The sequence below is a fragment of the Panthera onca genome, chromosome B3 (genome assembly GCF_046562875.1).
Source record: "Panthera onca isolate mPanOnc1 chromosome B3, mPanOnc1 haplotype 2, whole genome shotgun sequence".
In the NCBI taxonomy this organism is placed as follows: Eukaryota; Metazoa; Chordata; class Mammalia; order Carnivora; family Felidae; genus Panthera; species Panthera onca.
The window spans coordinates 71,860,002-71,880,391 of record NC_138344.1 but is presented as its reverse complement, the minus strand read 5'-3'; the positions used below and the strand labels follow the sequence as shown (position 1 = coordinate 71,880,391).

Genomic DNA, 20,390 nt, shown 5'->3' with positions numbered 1-20,390 from the left:
ATATTGGTAACTATCCACCCCTACCTCCCCAACAGAGATTTCAGGGGTAAGGTACCTTAAGGGTTTAGAGGTAGGGTGAAAGGTGAACTGAGATAATTTGTATTTGTGAAATTTGTAAAATTTTGGGGAATCTGTTCCTCTCTTCAATTTTTTTTTTTTTTTTTTTAATGTTTGTTTATATCTGAGAGACAGACACAGAATCTGAAACAGGCTCTAGGCTCTAAGGTGTCAGCCTAGAGCCCTACATGGGGCTCAAACCCACGAGCTATGAGATCCTGACCCAAGCCAAAGTTGGATGCTTAACTGACTGAGCCACCCGGGGCCCTTTCAATAAAATATTAAACAGTAGTATTACTAGAGTGTAAACTCTGAGGAATTATAGCTGTTGCTGTTTTTCCTCTGAAGTAGCCTTGGTAGCTCGTACTTCTCAGATACATGTTCAGTGAAAAAATGTATTTATTTGTACTAACCCTTTTTTTTTTTAGGAAGATGTGTTTCTCCTTGAACCAGGATTAATGAATCTTTGTGGGTTCATTTGTCTTTACTATTGCTCATAATTTGATTAAATCCTTACAGTGAGTATGGGCATTGAAAGCTATACCATTGACTTTAGCCAAGCCTTTGAAGTTGAGGTCAATATATTATTTTTCTGTTAACAATTCATGATTCTTGTAGCAAATTTAGAAACCATATATAATCACCTAAAAGATAAAATCATATTCTTAAATTCAGAGATGGCACCCAAATTTACCACCTTCTTATTTGTGTCTGGATGTTTCTTTACTGGCCTTTCCAAATGGAGTTGCTTAAGAATTAATCCGTAATGCCCAGTGGCATTCTTTATATATAATGAATTCTATATTTCTAGATTGGTACAAGCTATATACCTACCATCTTTGTGAAAATTGGAAAAACAGTCATATAAGTCCATTTGTTTTGTGGTTCCAAGGAGTATATTTGAAGCAGGCATTAATGTTCATTGTTTGGTGGTTTACCCTCTTGTTCAGTATACTGATAGCATGTAGAACCATCCTCTTTCCCCTTACAGGTAATTTCTAATTAAACCCAGGAAGATTTTTTCCTGTATTTATTATTATTTACCATAACATGTAGAATATATGTTTGTTTTTCATGAAAAACATTTGTAGAAACCTGGCTTAAGTTGTCCCCATTTACAATAATAGGAAACTTTAATAGCCAGCAGTAACATTTGAAACCAGTTACGCCTTTCATTTCATTTTTGTTTTTGGTGTTCTAAGGCTTTCTGGCACTCACACTTAGAGTTGAAAATGTGTTCACGACTCTCACGACTGCTGTTTGATAAATTTTTATTGCTTAGTCTTAAAATTTAAGAACTGCTTAAAAAGCTATAATTTAGAAACCAAAATCAAATAAAGACAATTTCTTGAATTTTAGAATGGCTAGGAGGGAAAAATGGTTTTGGCAGCTTTAAAATCAGTACTGTTTGTGGGGCGCCTGGGTGGCTCAGTCGGTTAAGCGTCCGACTTTGGCTCAGGTCATGATCTCATGGTTTGTGAGTTCAAGCCCAGCATCAGGCTCTGTGCTGACAGCTCGAGGCCTGGAGCCTGCTTCCGATTCTGTGTCTCCTCCTCTCTCTGCCCCTCCCCCACCGGTGCTCTGTCTCTATCAAAAATAAATAAATGTAAAAAAAATTAAAACAGAAATCAGTACTGTTTGAAAAGACTAGGTGTTTTAAGGGTCAGAATATTAGTGGTCCAAAAAAAAATACCAGTGGTCTGTATAAATGATATTGTACTATTTTGTTAACATACATATATAGAATATATTTTTACATAATCCATGAGAACTAGTTTGTCATGATTTCTCCTGAGGATTAGAAAGACACTGATAACTGATTTGAGTTTCAAAAGGATGAATGGGGAAAAATTAATCTTAAGAATGTTACTCTAAATCTAAAGTGGGTTCATCTTCAGTTTGGTAGTTGGAGTGGGAAGGGGCAGCAGATAAAAAAGCTTAAAGAATGTCAAAACTTTTCTCACATAAAAAAAGACCTAAGATGGTAGTATCATGAATCTCCATGTAATTGTGATTGAACCTTTATAACATACATAAAGATAATTTTTGTTTTGAAAAAGTCTGAGGAAAGTAGTTTTCTTGGTCCCCTTTTGATTCATGCAGTGTTCTACTTACTAGTTTTATCATCATCATCATCTAGTAGTAAATGTCCCAACTGTATTTTGTAGATTATCACATAAAAAGTAAAGTAGGTCAAGAGTCAGTACATTGTGTAAAGTGTTAGTACTGATACTGGAGATACCTCTGGCATATTATAAGTCAATTGAAGTACCTGGAAATAGTTCCAGAGTGAATGAGTTGGGTCTATATATTGCTTTAGTATAATAAGGTTAATTATACTTGAGGGTGTCAGCTGCCCACATTTATCTAGCTAAAGAATGGTTGTTTGTGGGCAGAATTCAGAGTTTTATATATCTTTGGAATAGTTGAGACTCGTTTTAGTAATAGCACTGTGCAAGAAGGTGGAGGTCTTTATACGTGGCAAGGAATGGTTAGGTTAGTATGAGGGGTAAGGTTAGAAATCTGAGAAGTTTGTAGTAGAAGGCTTAAGGATTTCAAATTTGCTTCAGGACTTTAGAACAGAGATGGTCACTTATAATTAATAATGTCCGTGATTGTGTTACTAGTAGTCTCTGAAGAGGACCCCCCCCCCCCCCCAGCCCCTCATGGGATAGACTTGGGGAAGAGGGAGCTAAATTTTTATAAGAATACATATATTCAGGAGCTCTCCTCTCTAAAACAGTCAGATAACTTGCTGCTATGACAACCCTTTTGGTTGACTGATACTCTAGTCACAGTGGTTCAAAATAAAGCGTAGAAAGTTTCATCGAGGAGTATTTTGTTTTTATCTCCTTTTCACCTGAACGCATTTTTTTTTTTCCTTCCAGCTTTTCGGCTTTGTGAACAACCATATCATCAAAGACCATGGCAAGCAATGTTACCAACAAGACAGATCCTCGCTCCATGAACTCCCGTGTATTCATCGGGAATCTCAACACTCTTGTGGTCAAGAAATCTGATGTGGAGGCAATCTTCTCAAAATATGGCAAAATTGTGGGTTGCTCTGTTCATAAGGGCTTTGCCTTCGTTCAGTATGTTAATGAGAGAAATGCCCGGGCTGCTGTGGCAGGAGAGGATGGAAGAATGATTGCTGGCCAGGTTTTAGGTAAGATCTGGGTTGAATTAATTTTTTCATTGATTGTATAATTCACATACCGGTCATTTTTCTTTTTTTTTAATGTTCATTAGTTTTGAGAGAGTAACAGAGACCCATGTGCATGTAGGGTACTGGTAGAGCGAATCCCAAGCAGGCTACATGCTGATAGTGTGGAGCCTGACACAAGGCTCAGTTTCACAAACTGATGTCATGACCTCATGAGCTGTAGTCAAGAGTTGGACTCAACCAACTGAGGCACCCAGGTGCCCCCAGATCTAGATTTTTCTATTCAAGCTTCTGTTTTTCTTTCCCTTTTCCACTAAGCTAACAGTCAAAAAATGTTAGGGTTGTAGGTATAATTGGCTAAGGATTTTATTCCATTTTGTGTAGCAGAGTTTGGATAAGCTTCAGTTGGCAGTCTTGAGTAAGATCAGGAGAGTAGGAATGATGTTACATAAGGAACAGTTGCTGCCTAATGGTTGTGTCCTACCATTCACAGAAGGGATGAGGTGAAGACAATATAGCTTAGTCATTCTTGAGCTGTGGAGCCGGGTGCTTGGCTCTGCATTGGCGATTCATAACTGTGTATTGGGCAGTCTGCATAGCTTGGCTGAGCCTTAAATTTTCTTAGTTTTTAAAAACTGTACCTCAGAATTTATTATCTATTCTTACCTGAGGTAATAGTACTTTGGTGTTATCAGGAATTTGTCTTAGTTGAGATGATTCATGAGAAGCTTCAAGTATAGTCTAGCATGTTACACTTAATAAAAGGTACTTATTATTAAATATATTTCAGCATTAGCAGCACAAAGTGGTTTTGTCGTAGGTGTTAGTTTTCCCAATAAGTGTCTGCTCTGATCTAGCATGTTCAGATATTTTAGAATGAGATTTAAGCCCTATTTAATAATAGTTTATATTCTAAACTTCAGAAGATTTCATTACATATTAAGACTTAGCACATAAGTCTTACAGAATTTCATCTCCTTGAATAGTTTTCTAACAACTTACCAGTTGCTAAGATTTGCTGTCAGAATCATAGTAATTTTATATAGCTTATATTTTCTTGGGTGTGAATAATATTAGGGAAGTTGAAGGGTTCAGTAAGAGAAGTCAATTTCTCTCTTTTTTTTTTTTATTAATAAAAAGGAATAAGCACATATATTTTGAATGCCATATAATGGCTAGTGGCATTGTTGATGATACTGTGGTTATCAATTTAACAATTATTTAGGTTTATAAAGTTTATAGCAATTCATAATTGAGAACTTAGTTTTCTGATGATTCCTGTAGAGGCTTATTTAAGTTTTCATTTTGTTTTCAGCATTTTCAGGACTTTGTATTCAGTTGTATAATGTGCAAATTTGAATTCCAATTTAAACATTTTAACTTCTAACTGCCTTCCTCTCCAGGTTGGAGTGGGTTCTTTCCTCCTTAAGTGTATTCATGTTGGTGATTTTCCCTCTAATACTAGATAAAACTTGAGCATTTCATAATGATTGTAGCATTTAATAAATACTTTATATCGTGATTTATGGTAAAGTTTCAACAGCTTTTTAGACTATTTTGGATGTTTATGGTTTTTCAGTGGCTATTTCATGAAAGCCCTTTGATTTTAGAATAAAAGTTTAGTGTAATTTGTATTTCATTTGTAAACCCTTTTCAAATGCTGTTTTAGAAATCTTAACCACAATGGATTGGGAAGGAGAAATATTAGAAGTTAGAGAACCTTGTAATCCTTGCTATTGAAGATAAAAGTAACAGTTTTAATTGAGAATACATAAGAAATTTCCATACCCACTTGTCCTATATTCAAACTATAGGAAAACTCAAAGTATAGGAAAACTTTGATACCTGTAAAATGGGTGTGGTGGCAAAAGTGAACTAAAACAGTTTTCCATCATAAAATGAAGTCAGGTTTTTTTTTATGATACTTGTTTATTTTTTAACGGTCATGGAAATTTACTAATACAAAAATAGAAGAGTTTAATGAGCATGTGTGTATGTCCATCTCACCTGTCTTACCAACCAGATACCAACATTTGACTAATCTTGTTTTCGTCTGTTGTTTCTTTTTTTTCCCTTTTTTCTCTTAAATTTTGTTAGAGTCGAGTCTCTTTTTAAGACTCCAACATATATTTAGCAGACTGGGACTTTTTAACCACACTGCCCTTATCACATACCAAAATAAAGCCTCCTAGAAATTCCTTAATGCCATCAAATATTCATTCCATGTTTAGATTTCTTCCTTTAGAGTCTGAAACTTTTATTGTTATTATTTTTAATGTTTATTTTGAGAGAGAGAAACAGTGTGAGTGGGGTAAAAGGGCAGAGAGAGAGGGAGACACACAATTCAAAGCAGGCCCCAGGCTCTGAGCTGTCATGTCAGCAACAGAACCCCACTCAAACCCATGAACCTCGCGAGATCAGTGACCTGAGCCAAAGTTGGATGCTTAACCGACTGTGCTTTCCAAGCATCCCTGGTCCCCTGGTTGCAAACTTTTTTTTTTAAGTTTTTGTTTTGTGGTTTGTGTGTTTTTATTTTTTATTTATTTTTTGTTTACTTTTTATTTTTTTGAGAGAGAGCTAGGGGTAAGGGCAGAGAGAGGTGGGGACAGGATCTGAAGCAGGCTCCGCGCTGAAAGCAGAAAGCCTGATGTGGGACCAAACCCACGAACTGTGAGTTCATTAACTGAGCAGGGATAAAAGTCGGACATTTAACTGACTGAGCCATTCAGGTGCCCCTCAAACTTTTTTTTTAAATAACTTGATTAATTCAAATCAAGATCCAGTTCATGTCTGTATGTGTGTTTGATTAATTCCCTCTTAGATGTTTTTAAATCTGAGTTTTCCTGTCCTTCCAATTTAAAAAATGTATGACATTTAATTTGTTGAAGAAAATGTGTTCCACACTGTGTACTGATTGATTCTTTGTGGTGTCATTTGTTTTCTACCTCTGTTTTGTGTAATACTGCTACATCTAGAGCAGTGCTGTCCAATAGATGTATAAGAGAATATATACTTAAAACACATCTGAATTCAGACTAGCAGCTTACTTCCTTAGACTGCAGATCTAGAGGCTTGATATTGATAAAATTCAGATACTATTTATTTTGGTGAAAATATTATACGGACCGTGTTCTGTGTTTTATATTATACCACATCAGGTGACCTAATATGGTCCCATTTTTAGTGATGTTAAGGATAATTTGTGGGTTCTGAGTTTACATCCTGACACATCAATGATAAGGTTTCCCATCAGTTTTTAACTTTAATGGTGATTATCCATTGATGATCATTGCCTACGTATTTCATTAGGGCTTGCAAAATAATTTTTCTAAACTGCTATGTAGCAATCATTAAATATAATCATTGCTTAATAATATAAACTCTTATATTTTAGCTTTTTTTATTTTTGTTTTTTTCATTTTTTTTAACATTTAGTTTTTGAGAGAGTGAGAACACGGGAGCAGGGAGGGGCAGAGAAAGAGGGAGACACAGAATCTGAACGAGGCTCCAGGCTCTGAACTCAAGAGCTGTGAGATCATAACCTGAACCAATGTCAGACACTTAACCCACTGACCCACACAGGCACCCCTAGCCTTTTTTTTTTTTTTAAAAAGAAAGCTCTAGGGGTGCCTGGATGACTCTGTGAAACCTCCAACTCCTTAATTTCTGCTCAGGTCATGATCTCATGGTCGTGAGTTTGAGCCCTGTATTGGGCTCTGGGTTGACAGTGTGGAGTCTGCTTAGGATTCTTTCTCTGTTCTCTCAAAGTGGATAAATAAAAAAGTAAGCTCTGTTCTATGCCCAGCATGAGTTGAAGAACTCGCAACCCCAAGTACAAAAGTTGCATGCTCTACCAACTGAGCTAGCCAGGCATCCCCATAAACTTATAAATTGATACATTTTCGTGCATTGCAGATCATTCCTTAGAGCTTAAAATATTTCTTCTGTGGCCAGTGGATCACCTTCAAATTGGTTCCTATGTCCTTGAGATCTTACTCTTGTAATATTTTATTGCATCCTTAACTTTCTGGCATCACAAGATATTTCAGGTCATCTGATAGATTTCTTGACCTAAATCTCGATTTGCCCCTTTTTTCTAGGAGCCTTGGCTCCTTTAAATGGCACTTAACATAGAAACCATGATCTGTACACTGAGAGTGTTTATTATTGTTGAATTTTTAATAGCTTCTGTCTAGTTTCAGCGGGAAAAATAGGAGCACCTTGGTTTTTAGAAAACAAAACATAATTTTATGCATTGTGCCACAGTTTTAAAATAACTACGCCTATTAGGTTTTGTTATGTTTTGTTTTGTTTTGTTTTGTTTTTACCAAAATTAAGATTATTAAATGCAATTTTAGCTTTTAGTTTCTTTTTATTAATATATATTCTATTATGGATATCAACACAGTACTATAGTTTAAATCATCACTTGAAATAATTCTTCTATAAGGTTGTGTAATTAGCATGATACATAGTTTATTGTATTTGTTTTAGAAAATTTTTAAAAACTACATTCTCAACAACAAATGTTAAAAATTAAAAATGAGTTTAGTGAACTAAGAACTGAAGATTATTCATAAATGTAGTGGTGCTCAGCAGATAGTGTACTGAAATTCTGTTTTTCAATTGGTCATTTGATGAACTGAGTTTTGGAGAGCTGGTTTTTGGCAAATGTATTCTTATTAGAATAAGAAAGCAATCATTAATTCTTTTGTTTGTTAGACAGTGGGTAACGGTAAACAGCTGGCCATGTTGGAATATGTGTTTTAAAAATGACGAGGCATATGGAAACTAGGGCTTTTCCTTTGTTCCCTTACTTCCCTTTTCTTTTTGTTCATGTAACAGTTGCTCAGCAGTTTAGTCTGCATAATATGTTTTTTTTTAATGTTTATTTTGAGAGAGAGAGAGTGCAAGCTGGGAAAGGGTAGAGAGAATCCCAGGCAGGCTCTACGCCCAGCACAGAGCCAAAGTAAAGAGTTCGACACTTACCCAGTTGAGCAACTCTACGTGCCCCTGCATAGTATTTCTTAACCAATTTTTATTCATCTTTACAGCTGATTCTGTTTGTAAGGGGAATGAAAATCTGAGGGCACCATACTCCATATTCATGAATTGCTGTATATTTTATGTCTCTGAGGTCACTTACTCATTCCTAATATATGCTCTGAATAGTGAGTTTCAGTGGCAGTTGAGGGTAGAAGGTACCAAAGACAAACCTAATGCTTTATGTATAATGAATACTTTGTTACAGAACAGAGGACAAAGGAATGAAAGACTAAGTCTTAGCCTTATAAAAATTCATGAGCCCCTTTTATCTAAGGAAAGATGAGATACAGTGTTAGTCCTTTGTTGACTTATATACTGTGTACGCATTTTAAAACTGTAGTTTAAGATATACCCTACCCCACCCAGAGTTGTCATTAAAGTTTTTGTCTTTGTTTTTGCTTTTTCAGATATTAATCTGGCTGCAGAGCCAAAAGTGAACCGAGGAAAAGCAGGTGTGAAACGATCTGCAGCGGAGATGTACGGGTCAGTACCAGAACACCCTTCTCCGTCCCCTCTACTCAGGTCCGGAACTTTATTATTTATAACTGCATTGTGTCCATCAGTGGGCATCTTCTCTATCTGTTTTCTGGATGTGGGGAGGGTTAACTGTAGTATGTTTTATCTGTGTAAAAGTGATGCTTTATTAATCTTGTATTAGTATACCTCCTTTTCGCCCATTTCCCAGAGAATTATTAGAATTCCCTGAGGTTTTTACTTACTAAAGAGCAGTTTGATATTTTTAACATAAAATGAAATCCTTCAAGAGGAATTGTTTAGTTTAAGAAGCTGGGAAATAAGAAAGGGAAGGAGGGTAGCATAAGAATGTTTGGTTTATTGTTGTATTTTTCAGTGTTCCTGTATTAGCTGTTAATGTTGTATGTTGAAATTGTAGCATACGTATGTGCCTAAATTTGCAAATTGGCTGCTGCATGTCCAGTGGCCTCTAAAATGATTGAAATTTTAGTGATTTGTTTGAATGATTGGATATTATTCCATGCTAATCTCTTGATCTGTTTGTTATGATTGGTTTTGCATGGTTTTTGTTTTTGTTTTTCCCATCTACTGTTGTAAATTTACATCAGCAGCTCCAAATTAATCCTTTTTGGTATTTGTTTTTCAGCTCCTCTTTTGACTTGGACTATGACTTTCAACGAGATTATTATGACAGGTATGTTAAAGGTGTTTTGTTTTGTCTATTCTGGTTAAAAGCCATTTAAGTAAGAATCATTTTATTTTTCAATTTTGTAACAAACATTCCCTTTTGTAGTAATGAGCAATAAGCAGGTTGTCAGAGTCCCCCCCTTTATAAACAAAATGAAAAATACTTTCTTACAAATTGTCAGAGGTAGATGAGGGTGGTGTTTTTGTTAGTTTCAAAGAATCAGTTTATATATGGTCTGGGCATATGGGGACATGTCCAGTGTTTTGTTTGAATATGGTCTGGGCATATGGGGACATGTCCAGTGTTTTGTTTGAATATGTATGCCAGATAGAGAAGTAAGGATCCATTGACTGCTCAATGAGGAAATAGAACTTAATTAGCATTTCCATGCTCTCTTCATTTTGTCCCTGTCACATACTTGTCATTTGGCTTTGCTTTGTAGGGGATTACAACAATTTTTTTTTTTTTTTTTTTTTTTAAGATCCCTAAGTCTCCCTTGAGTAAACCAACTAATACAAAACAGGATACAGTGAGCATACGTAAACGAATTAATAATATGCACTCCAGACACCTGTGTTGTTAGCTAAATCGGTTGAGCATTCGACTCTTGATCTCCACTCAGGTCATGACCTCATGGTTCATGGGATTGAGCCCTGTGTGATGCTCTTTGCTGACCACTTAAACTTAAAAAAAAAAATCCTCTCCTTGAAGGACATTTTAAGAATTTGTGTTAGGAGGTAAAAGGTGTTGAAGACTTGCAGACTGGGGATGGTGGTAACACCTTTCTAAAAGACAAGGAGGTTGGAATAATGGTTGGAGAGTGTGTGGGTGTGTGCGTGCACGTGCATGGGCACATACCTTTAGAAAAGCAATATTACTTTGTTGGAGCATGCTGAGAAATAAAATAGGAATATATGTGGATAGGCATAGGTTATGGAAGGTTATGAATGATTTAGACCTGCTGATACAGGAATTAGTTCTTGGAATGATATAATACACAAAAGATATCAGTATCATACTAGCATTCTGATAACAGTTTTCATTAACATTAAAAAAATATTAGTTTTATTTGGTTTCCTGCTTTTAAAATTATGTATCATATGGAAGTGTATGGTGTATGCTGATACATTGGGCTTGATCTAGTATAAATTTTTCTTTGGTGTTTTTCATCTTAGGATTTCAGTATTCCAATGATTAGTATAATGTTATTAATATATAAGAAAATTAATTAAATTTCTGCTTTGGGAGTAAAAGTAATAGCTTTATTGATTTGGGAATAGCTTTTTTTTCACACATGAAAAACTTTTGAACTGAGTTGATGAGTCATGCTAAGGCAGTTGGGTAAAGGATTATCAAGTCAGCCAGTAAACACCTGTGTAAAGATCTGAGCGTGTATGTTTTTTCTGTTTGAGAAATATATGGGCTGCGGTAAGCTAGTCATTAATAGGCCAAAAAGAATTAAGAATGGAAACATAGTTTGGGCCTACATTGTTAAAAGTGTTTGAATGCCATATTAAAATTGTGTGAGTATTCTTTGTGCATCATCAGTATGGCTATTTCATTTGTCCTTCGTGATTTCTTCATATTTTTATGTCTATTTATGTTTGAACACATGTTTTGAAAACCATGATTATTTTCATATTTTGGAAATACTAAAATACAAAAGATGGCAGTTGAGAGATCTGGGCATCTCTTTGCTCCTAAAAATGTGATCATTGGTTGGGTGACTTCAAGGGACAGAGAGAGACCTAATGAGTTTATCTGAAGCAGCTGCCCTTTACTCTCTTAAAAAAATACTCATGCCCAACTATACCTGTAGGGATTCTTATACATATGGTCTAGATAGATGCTTGAGTGTTGGTATATTTTTCTTAATGCTTCTCAAGAGATTTTGATGTCAAAGGGTTGAGAATCCTTGATTAAAGAATGAGGAAGTAGTTTTGTTTCTTTGATTCTTAACCCTATTTCTTTGTCTATGAATCTCTTTAGAAAAATTCTAATACATTTATATATGTATGTATAATTTCTGGGGTATCCTGGACTCTGGCACAAAAAACTCCTGTTTTAAATTTAGTATATAGAGAATTAACGTGTACAATCCTAACTTCATGACAATAGTCCTCTAAAGTTTTACTTTTAGTTGTCTTGGTGAGGCAGCAAAACATTGACCATTTCTATCATGCCACTGTAAGTATGTTTGGAAAAGATTTTTTTGAGTGAGGGATTTTGGATGAGTTAAGGTATCAACAGCAAGGAATAGTAAGGAAATTTAGATGTTTGCAGAAATACCTTCAAATTTCTTGCCACTGCTCTTTGATCCTAAAAATTAGTGGCGGTGCCACTGTTGACCTCATTCTTCAGTTTTTCAAGAGGCGAGAGAATACCTTTAATTACTCTGGTGTATTTGCCTGGTATTAATAGAGTGTCAGTGAAGAGTAATATTTTCTTCCATTCTAATCTCAGCCAATGGAAAAAGCCTTATGATGACTGATGGAGCAGCCAGGTAGTAGCTGGTAAAGAGCGGATTCAAGTATAGTACTGAGGTCTATAATGAGAAAATAAATTTAGTCAGGCATAGAGAAACTAGTCAGGAAAATTGCATTAGAAAATCTCACTGAGGGGCGCCTGGGTGGCTCAGTTTATTAAGCGTCCGACTTCTATTCAGGTTATGATCTTGCAGACCATGAGTTTGGGCCCCATGTCAAGCTGCGTTTTGACAGCTCAGAACCTAGAGCCTGCTTCAGATTCTCCCTCTCTCAAAACTTAAAATAAGGATTAAAAAAAATTTTTTTTTTAAATCACACTGAGAAGTCATTTTGAAGATACTTATTTGGAAAGTTAAGATTTGTATTAATTGTCATAACAACATAGTGGTCCTAAATCAACTATGTTGGATTCTTTATTGAAATAGGTTATTGATAATGGCTCTGAGATGAGCTGAAAGCTCTGAATCTTCCTATGTAAATGGGTTAAATCAGTGTTTATTTAAACCTTTTAGTCATACCTTTAAGAACATAAGATTCACACAAATATTTCAAGACCTAAAATTGGCATTTCTTAATTATCTAACTTTCTGGGATCTTGAGTTCTACTTATTTTTATGGTAGAGAGGTAGCTGATCTGGAGCCTATAAAAAAAGAACAATTGAAGAATCCAAAGACCTAATATTTAGCAAAGAAATTTTTGACTGAAGTCCTATGTAATCTCAAGTTTCTTATCCCTAATATGGAAATAATCTTACTAATAGAGTTGCTATGAAGACTAATGGAAACATGAAAGACTAGAAATTGCATTATAAATGTGATGATTCGCAAATATCATAACTGTTTACAACCAATCAATAGAATTCCCAGTCTTTAGAGCATGAGGATTCATTCCTGTTAATTATCAAGATCTTCACATTTCTTATATGCAAAGTTGCTGCAAGTTACACTTCTGGATTATCAGAACGAAGGGAATTGTGGATACCCCTCCAATCCTCTTCCCCAGAAAACTAACATCTCTAGCATACTCCAGTTCTCTTCAGGTGTGACAACCGTCTTCTCAACTTTAATGCATATTGAAATGCTTAGTATTTTCTAGTGTTTTCTGGACCTCTTTTTAATGGTTAAAAGATTGCTTTTATAAACATAATCACACCACCATACTTATAATAATATTAATCTCATCAGTTTTTCATAGATCTCATTTTGTGGGTTATACTTTGTGTTAAGCATGTTTCAGTCCCACCTGTATTTGTGAATTGGTGGATAGATCTGCAGGCTTGATCAGATTTCAGGTTCTATCTTCTTTTTCTTTCTCACCCCCCGTTCCCCGCCCCCCCGCCCCCCCCCCCCCCCCCGAGGGAGTATGTTGGGAGTAGTGGGGAAGGAGCCCAGAATACTTCATAGAGGTATTGTGCACTTTAATCATTAACCTGATTTGGCAGAAATTTTAAGAATACAGGAGGCATTGGGTGTTTTATAAGAAGAAACACTTTAGATATCAGGAAATAGGTAATTAACACTTTTGTTAGAATTAGAGTCACTTGGTTTTTATTGTTTTGAGAGCCCTCTCCTACCTGTGTTGTATTTTGTTCGGGGATGCGTGATCAAGACCCAAGGATTGTAAAATACTCTTTATCTTTAAAACTGGAGGGCAATCAAACTTTAAAACTCAAACCAAGTTACTTATATTTTAGTATTTTGTCTCCTGAGGGAGACAACAGGATCAAATTCTGTAGCCTTAATGCTGCCACCTGCACTGCAGTAATATTACTGGTTTTAATTCAGGGTGTGGGTGGAAAAATGCAAAACTGTTACCTGTGATCATTTTTTTTTTTTTTTTTAACATTTATTTTTGAGAGACAAAGCACCAACGGGGGAGGGGCAGAGAGAGAGGGAGACACAGGCTTCAGGCACCGAGCTGTCAGCACAGAGCCCGATGTGGGGCTTGAACTCACGGACTGCAAGATCATGCCCTGAGCTGAAGTCGGACGCTGAACCGACTGAGCCACCCAGGCACCCCTACCTGTGATCATTAAAGCTTACTGTAGTGTGAATGAATTCTTAGTACATTTTTTGCTGTTGGCATAACAGGAATGCTGCTGTTCTTCCAACGTTAACTACATGTATTTTGTTAATATTTTAGCATTTTTACAGTTACCAGATTTTGCTTTTTTTTTTTTTTTTTTTTGAGAGAGTGAGAGCACAAGTCGGGGAAATCTGGAGTTGGATGGTTTACTGAAGTGAGCCACTCAGGCACCCCCAGATTTTTCATCATTAAGATGAAATTATTATTATTATTATTATTATTATTATTAGTTTTTTTTCCCCAAAAGTTACCTCTTTCATTAGGTAGGTCTGAATATTCAGTCTGTCTTTTGTTCTTAAGACCATTCCTAATTTTATAGGTTTTGGAAGTTTGGGGATGAATTTTTAACATAAAATTACTGATATATGTGGAACTACCATTTTAGATAGATGTATTAATGTTTGACAGACACTGTCAACTGTTTCATGTATGCTGTAAACTCTATTATACATAGTTTAGAATTACCTAGAAATTCATTAACCAACACATTTTTCTGGTAGGATAGAAGCCCAAAAGTAGCTTTTTGTTTTAGGATGACTATTCGTGGGCTTCTATGTATAAAACAAAGGGAATTACATAAGTCTCACCTGTGTGCAGAACATACTATTTGTTGATTTTGAAAGCCTGAAAACCTGGGGGTGCCTGGGTGACTCAGTTGAGTAAGCTTCTGACTTCAGGTCATGATCACACAGTCTATGAGTTCAAGCCCCACTCGGAGCCTGGACCCTGCTTCGGATTCTGTGTCTCTCTCCCTCCCTCTCTGCCCCTCCCCCCGTTGCATTTTGTCTCAAAAAAAAAAAATCAACATTTAAAAAAAAAGTTTTTTTAATCCTGAGAACCTGTAAGATTCTAGCAGAGATCCAGTTTTTGTTGTGTCCTGTTGAGAATCATGTTGCTTCTAGGAAAATTGTTGCTAAAGGACTCCTTATGTGAGCAGTTGCTTTGAAATACTTAGAAGTGATTTTTCAAATTCTTTAAGTTTTATTTATTTACATAATCTCTACACCCAACATGGGGCTCGAACTCACAACTCTAGGATCAAGAGTTGCGTGCTCTTCCGACTGAGCCAGCCAGATGCCCTGCTTTTTAGTTTCTTAAAATTTATTTTTAATTTTAAGGTTTACATTTGTGTCACAAAGATTTAGTGTTTCCTTAAGTATAAAACTGTATCCATTTTTTGAAAAATTCTGGAATTCTTTAGATTTTCATCAGTTGTAGTCCCACTTTTCTTTCCCTTACAAGATCCCTGATGAAATTATTCTGGAATTACATAGTGGTAATGATTGCAGAAGTTTGTGTGTGGAGGGTGTTTTTTCTATGGTATGTGAATCATATGTTAATATAAATTGGAAAAAAAATTACTCCATTATGGACAGCCAAGTAATTCTTTCTCAGTCATTTCTTCTATAGAAACTTGGGAGCACAGAAAGCAATAAGGGTTTATTAGGTTTGACAATAGGCTACAGTATAAAAGTGAAGACACAATAAACCTAGTAGCAAAAGATATGGTAATAAGTAACTTATCACACATTACGTATGGGCCATGAATAATAATGTAAATAGTGTATAAGTGACTGGACTGTAAAAGTTCTTACATGAGAGCTTTTTCAGAGTGCTAATACTGCTTCATATCTAAATATATTAAGTAAATATGCCATCGCACCATGAATAGAGGAATGGAGTATATCAACTCACATCAAATACAACACATGGATGACAAGCAGTATGTTATCCAATGAAGAAGCTATTGTAGGAAGCACAATATTATACAGTGAAGACAGTGATGTGGAATTAATATTGGCTGCTATGTGTCCTGCATTTGTATAGGATTGTGTCATAGAAAGACGAGTTGTGTTTCCGAGTTGTGTTTCCCGTTGTGGAGCTCTGAGCTCTCTTCACATTTAAAGATCCCCAGGTAGTTTCACAAAGTGCTATTTTTGAACTTACCTTTGATACTAAGTATCAAAGGTTTTGAGGCAGATAGAGTAAAGGTACAGTGGTAAATATCCCTGGTTGTATTTGGAGAAATAGCCTGGTATAATTGGAAAGAGTGGTTGTTGTAAAAGCCTTTTATGGTCTATTAGGGAGTTGTGTCCTGCAGGTAGAGAGGTCTTAGAAACTGCTTCATGGATAGAAAAGAGAAAGTGGAGGGGAAAAAAAAGATGTATTAAGTAGTTAACATTGTAAATGTTGGAATGGAGAAGGATGTACAGGAATTTCTGGGGTAGACTGGTCTTGGTATAATTTATTGAGTTTAAAGTTAAATGTTTTGTAGGGAGAAAAAATGATGTATAGCAGAGATCTTTTATGACTACAGTTATACCATTAAAGGTTACATGAAAGGGATGTTGGAGGGTTTGAGTTGTTTGAATTTTGGGGAACAATTTTACTGTTAATACTTATGTTAGAGCTCTTTTTTAGGAACGTATCCTGGTAGACTGTAGAACAGCAGTTGAGGTGAAGTACAGTTGTTAGGGGAGTTTCCTTTGAAATGCAAGACAGGTGAAAGCGGCTAACAATCATATTAAACTAATATTTACCCCTTTTTTGTTCTAAGCACCCAGTTTTAGGTTTTGGTTAGTAAGTTAAAGAAATACTGACTACAGGAGCACCCAGATGGCTCAGTAGGTTAAGCGGCAACTCCGCTCAAGTCATTATCTCCTGGTCTGTGGATACAAGCCCAGATTGGGCCCTGTGCTGACAGCTCAGCCTGGAGCCTGCTTCAGATTCTGTGCCTTTGTCCCTCTCTGCACCTCCTCTGCTGCTGCTCTGGGGTCTCTGTCTCTCTCAAAAATAAATCAACATTTAAAAAAAAGAAATACTACAGATTAAAGGATACTTCCACCCCCCATGTTCTTGGGATTAGTGGGGCTGTCATCCTGCCTCCCTCCCTTCCATTTTTCTGATATTCCTGAGTAACACTAGACCTGAAGGAAGAACTCCTGAAATATTTTAGGTTTTGAAGAACTGATTTAGACCATCTGCTTGGACAGGCATGTGATTCAGAGATAAGAGGGTTCTTAGCTACTTGGAAAAGCTAAGGGACACCTCTGTAGATGTGATTTTAAGCATAAGGTGAAATTTTGCATTTGCTAAGAGCCCTTCTGTTGGTTTTATCTTTTGCATGGAAACCTCATTGCCAGGAAGATTTTAGTTGAGGACATCAATTAGTACAAGTATACTCTCAACATAAACCTGCTATTACTGACTTAAAATTTTGACAGTATATTCTTTATTTCACTTCACTTTCATTTCGGGTTGTTGATGTTTATTGTGTCTTGGACTCTTACTTACTAGGTGGGAGGTATTTCTTTTGCAGGGGAAGCATTTGACTTGGTCAGAGAATCTGCTATATGGCTCTGAATTAAGTGGTGTTCTGGTTATGACCTCTAATGCAAAATTAGCCACTGCTGTTTTAGGATTCTACTTCATGATATTCTTAATCCAGGTAGATTTTGTCAAGCTCCTTGACATCAGTTTTTTTTTCTTTTTTAAAATGTAGCTTTATTGAGACAGATGTATAATATATAACATTATAAAATTCATTTTAACGTGTATAATTCAATTTAGTATATTTAGAGTTGTGCAGTCACGATCATGATTTAATTTTAGAACATTGCATCACCCCAAAAATAAACACCTTACTTATTATCAGTCATATCTATTCTATCCCTAGGCCTGCCAACTACTAATCCATTTTCTATCTATAGATTTGCCTATTCTGCACATTTCATATCAATAGATTCATATAATATTTGTCTTTTATGGCTGGTTTCTTACACTTTATACTTCATAATTCATCTATATTTTACCATTTGTTAGTACATCATTCCTTTTTATATTCCATTTTTATGGGTGATAACCACATTTGGTTTACCCATTCATCAGTTGCTGAATAATTTGATATGTTTCTACATTTTGAATAATGCTTTTGTGGACATTTGTATGTACATTTTTGCATAGACATGTGTTTTCATCTGTCTTGGGTATATACTAAGAGTAGAATTGCTGGCTGTGATGGTATTTCGTTTTTAACCTTTTGAGGAACCTGCCATACTATCTTTTCAAAGCAGCTGTAACATTTTGCATTCCTGTCAGCCATGTATAAAGGTTGCACTTTTCACATCCTTGCCAACACTTACTTTATTACCTGTCCTTGTTATTTAACTATAGTAGTTCAAGTTTGAATAATGTTATCCCGTTGTGGTTTTGATTTGCATTTTCTTTTTTTGTTTTCTTTTTTTTTTTTTCTTTTTTTTTATTTTTGGGACAGAGAGAGACAGAGCATGAACGGGGGAGGGGCAGAGAGAGAGGGAGACACAGAATCGGAAACAGGCTCCAGGCTCCGAGCCATCAGCCCAGAGCCTGACGCGGGGCTCGAACTCACGGACCGAGAGATCGTGACCTGGCTGAAGTCGGACACTTAACCGACTGCGCCACCCAGGCGCCCCTTGCATTTTCTTAAAAACTAATGACGTTGAGGGGCACCTGGCTGGCTTGGTCAAAAGAAAGAGCACATGACTCTTGATCTCGGGTTGTGAGTCCATGCCTCACATTAGATGTAGTGTTTACTAAAAAAAAAAAAAAATAAAAAATTATGGTGAGTAATCATGGGCTTATTGGATATCTATTTTTAGAAAAATGTATTCAGATCTTTTGCTTATTTTTATATTGAGTTTACTTACTGAGTTGTAAGGCTTCGTATATTAAAGATACAAGTCTTGATACAACATCCAATACTGACATTTTTGATATTTATTACTTTTTTTTATAGTTTCACGATTCTGCTTTGTGATCACAGGAGATGTGTTAACTACGGTTTTATACAAAGAACCTTTAGGTTTATTTAGTTTGAGATAGAGCAGGAGAGGGACAGGAAGAGAGGGAGGTGTAGAGTATCCCAAACAGTCCCTGTGCTGTCAGCGCAGAGCCCAACACAGGGCTCGATCTCAAAAACGGTGAGATCGTGACCTGAGCTGAAATCAAGAGTCACTCTGGTACCCCACAAATGAATTTTGAGCAGTGTTTCAATATGAGAATTGTAATGACTGAGGACTGCTCTTCAGGCAGGAAGTTAGAGAACCCAGACTGCAGTTTTGAAATAAAGCTACAAGGAATTTGAAGGAATATCCAGGAAATCAGTCTTTCAGGGAAAAAAAGAGAGGGTACCTGTTGATACGTAGGATAAGATGATAATTTAATCTCCTCTTAAAGACTGTAATCCCAGGAATAAGAGGAAAAGGTCCACCAAATATAGTTTGACTTATTCAGGCAGATCAACTTTTTTCCCAGGACTTTATTACTTTATAGTAATAAATGTGTTACTATTGTGAGATTGATGGGGCTTAAGAAGGGAAATAGGTTAATATTGTAAAAAACATATATAATTGCAAGACAAAGTTACCACTGGAATTTTTTTGCGGGTGAATTCCTTAACAGCAGGTATGACCTGATAGTCTCATCACATCCCATTATAGGCACAGGATCTGATACTTATTTTGGGGTAGATTATTTAGCTTTTCCAATAGTTTTCATACAGCTGGGGGAAAAGCAGATTAGTGCTTTTGGCTTTCCAGCTATAAAGATAGGTTTGATTTGTTGCGTGCTGATAGTGTGATTTGTGACAAATCTTTCCTAGAGTCTAGTTTAGGAGAGGCATTGTTGTGTTCACCAGGGATACTATAGTGGAAAATAAATCGTCTCAGAGAAGGTAGGTTGAACACATAAAAGCATGTTAAGGCATCTTTAGCTTTTATGAAATGAGATGAGAAGGCAGTGGGGAGAGTTGAACTGAGGAGTGAGAGGATCTTACTTGTATTGTAACAGGATTAGTCTGATTATAGATAATAAGTGGCTGATAGAATTATCTAGATAAACAATCATTTGGGAAAGGACCCTGGGAGGTAGACTTGGAAATGGTAAGTAGTAGTTGAATTTTGAAGTTAATAAAGACCAATTCACTTACACATCACTGTGAAGGCTAAGAGAGGAATCAGATGTCACCAAAGTTTGGCCTGCACAACTAGCGACTTGGAATTTGCAGAAATCGTGATAGAAGAACATAGGGGAAACTAGGTTGAGGAGTGACTATCACAGATTGGCCAGTGACATGTTTATTATTGAGAGATGTTATATAGGCAGTTGTTTATGTGGAGACATAGTAGTTGTCTGCTCGTAGGTCACAAAACCACAATACTGGGTGAGTAGAGACAGAAAATAGAGATCATTAGAGCACTGCAACTATTAAAAACTAGGGAGATGAGGAGTGAGTACAAGTGATTGAAAAATGCCATAAAAAAAAGCTGGGGCGTCTGGGTGGCTCAGTTGGTTAAGTGTCCGACTGCAGCTCAGGTCATGATCTTGGGGTTTGTGGGTTCGAGCCCCACGTTG

General features: G+C 36.2%; 1 protein-coding gene across 10 annotated transcripts in view; it reads left to right on the top strand.

Annotated features, from left to right (window-relative positions):
* HNRNPC (heterogeneous nuclear ribonucleoprotein C) overlaps nucleotides 1-20,390 on the top strand; it is a 54,943-nt gene that overhangs the window by 23,780 nt on the left and 10,773 nt on the right. For 8 of the 10 annotated variants that reach the window (XM_060619157.3, XM_060619153.2, XM_060619150.3 and 5 more), the window contains 3 exons: nucleotides 2,946-3,223; nucleotides 8,674-8,788; nucleotides 9,387-9,434. In XM_060619157.3, coding sequence (XP_060475140.1) covers nucleotides 2,983-3,223; nucleotides 8,674-8,788; nucleotides 9,387-9,434 — 404 coding nt within the window. In that variant the 5' untranslated portion in view covers nucleotides 2,946-2,982. The remainder of the gene's footprint in view (nucleotides 1-2,945; nucleotides 3,224-8,673; nucleotides 8,789-9,386; nucleotides 9,435-20,390) is intronic. The other 2 variants (XM_060619159.3, XM_060619158.3) reach the window with 1 other exon arrangement.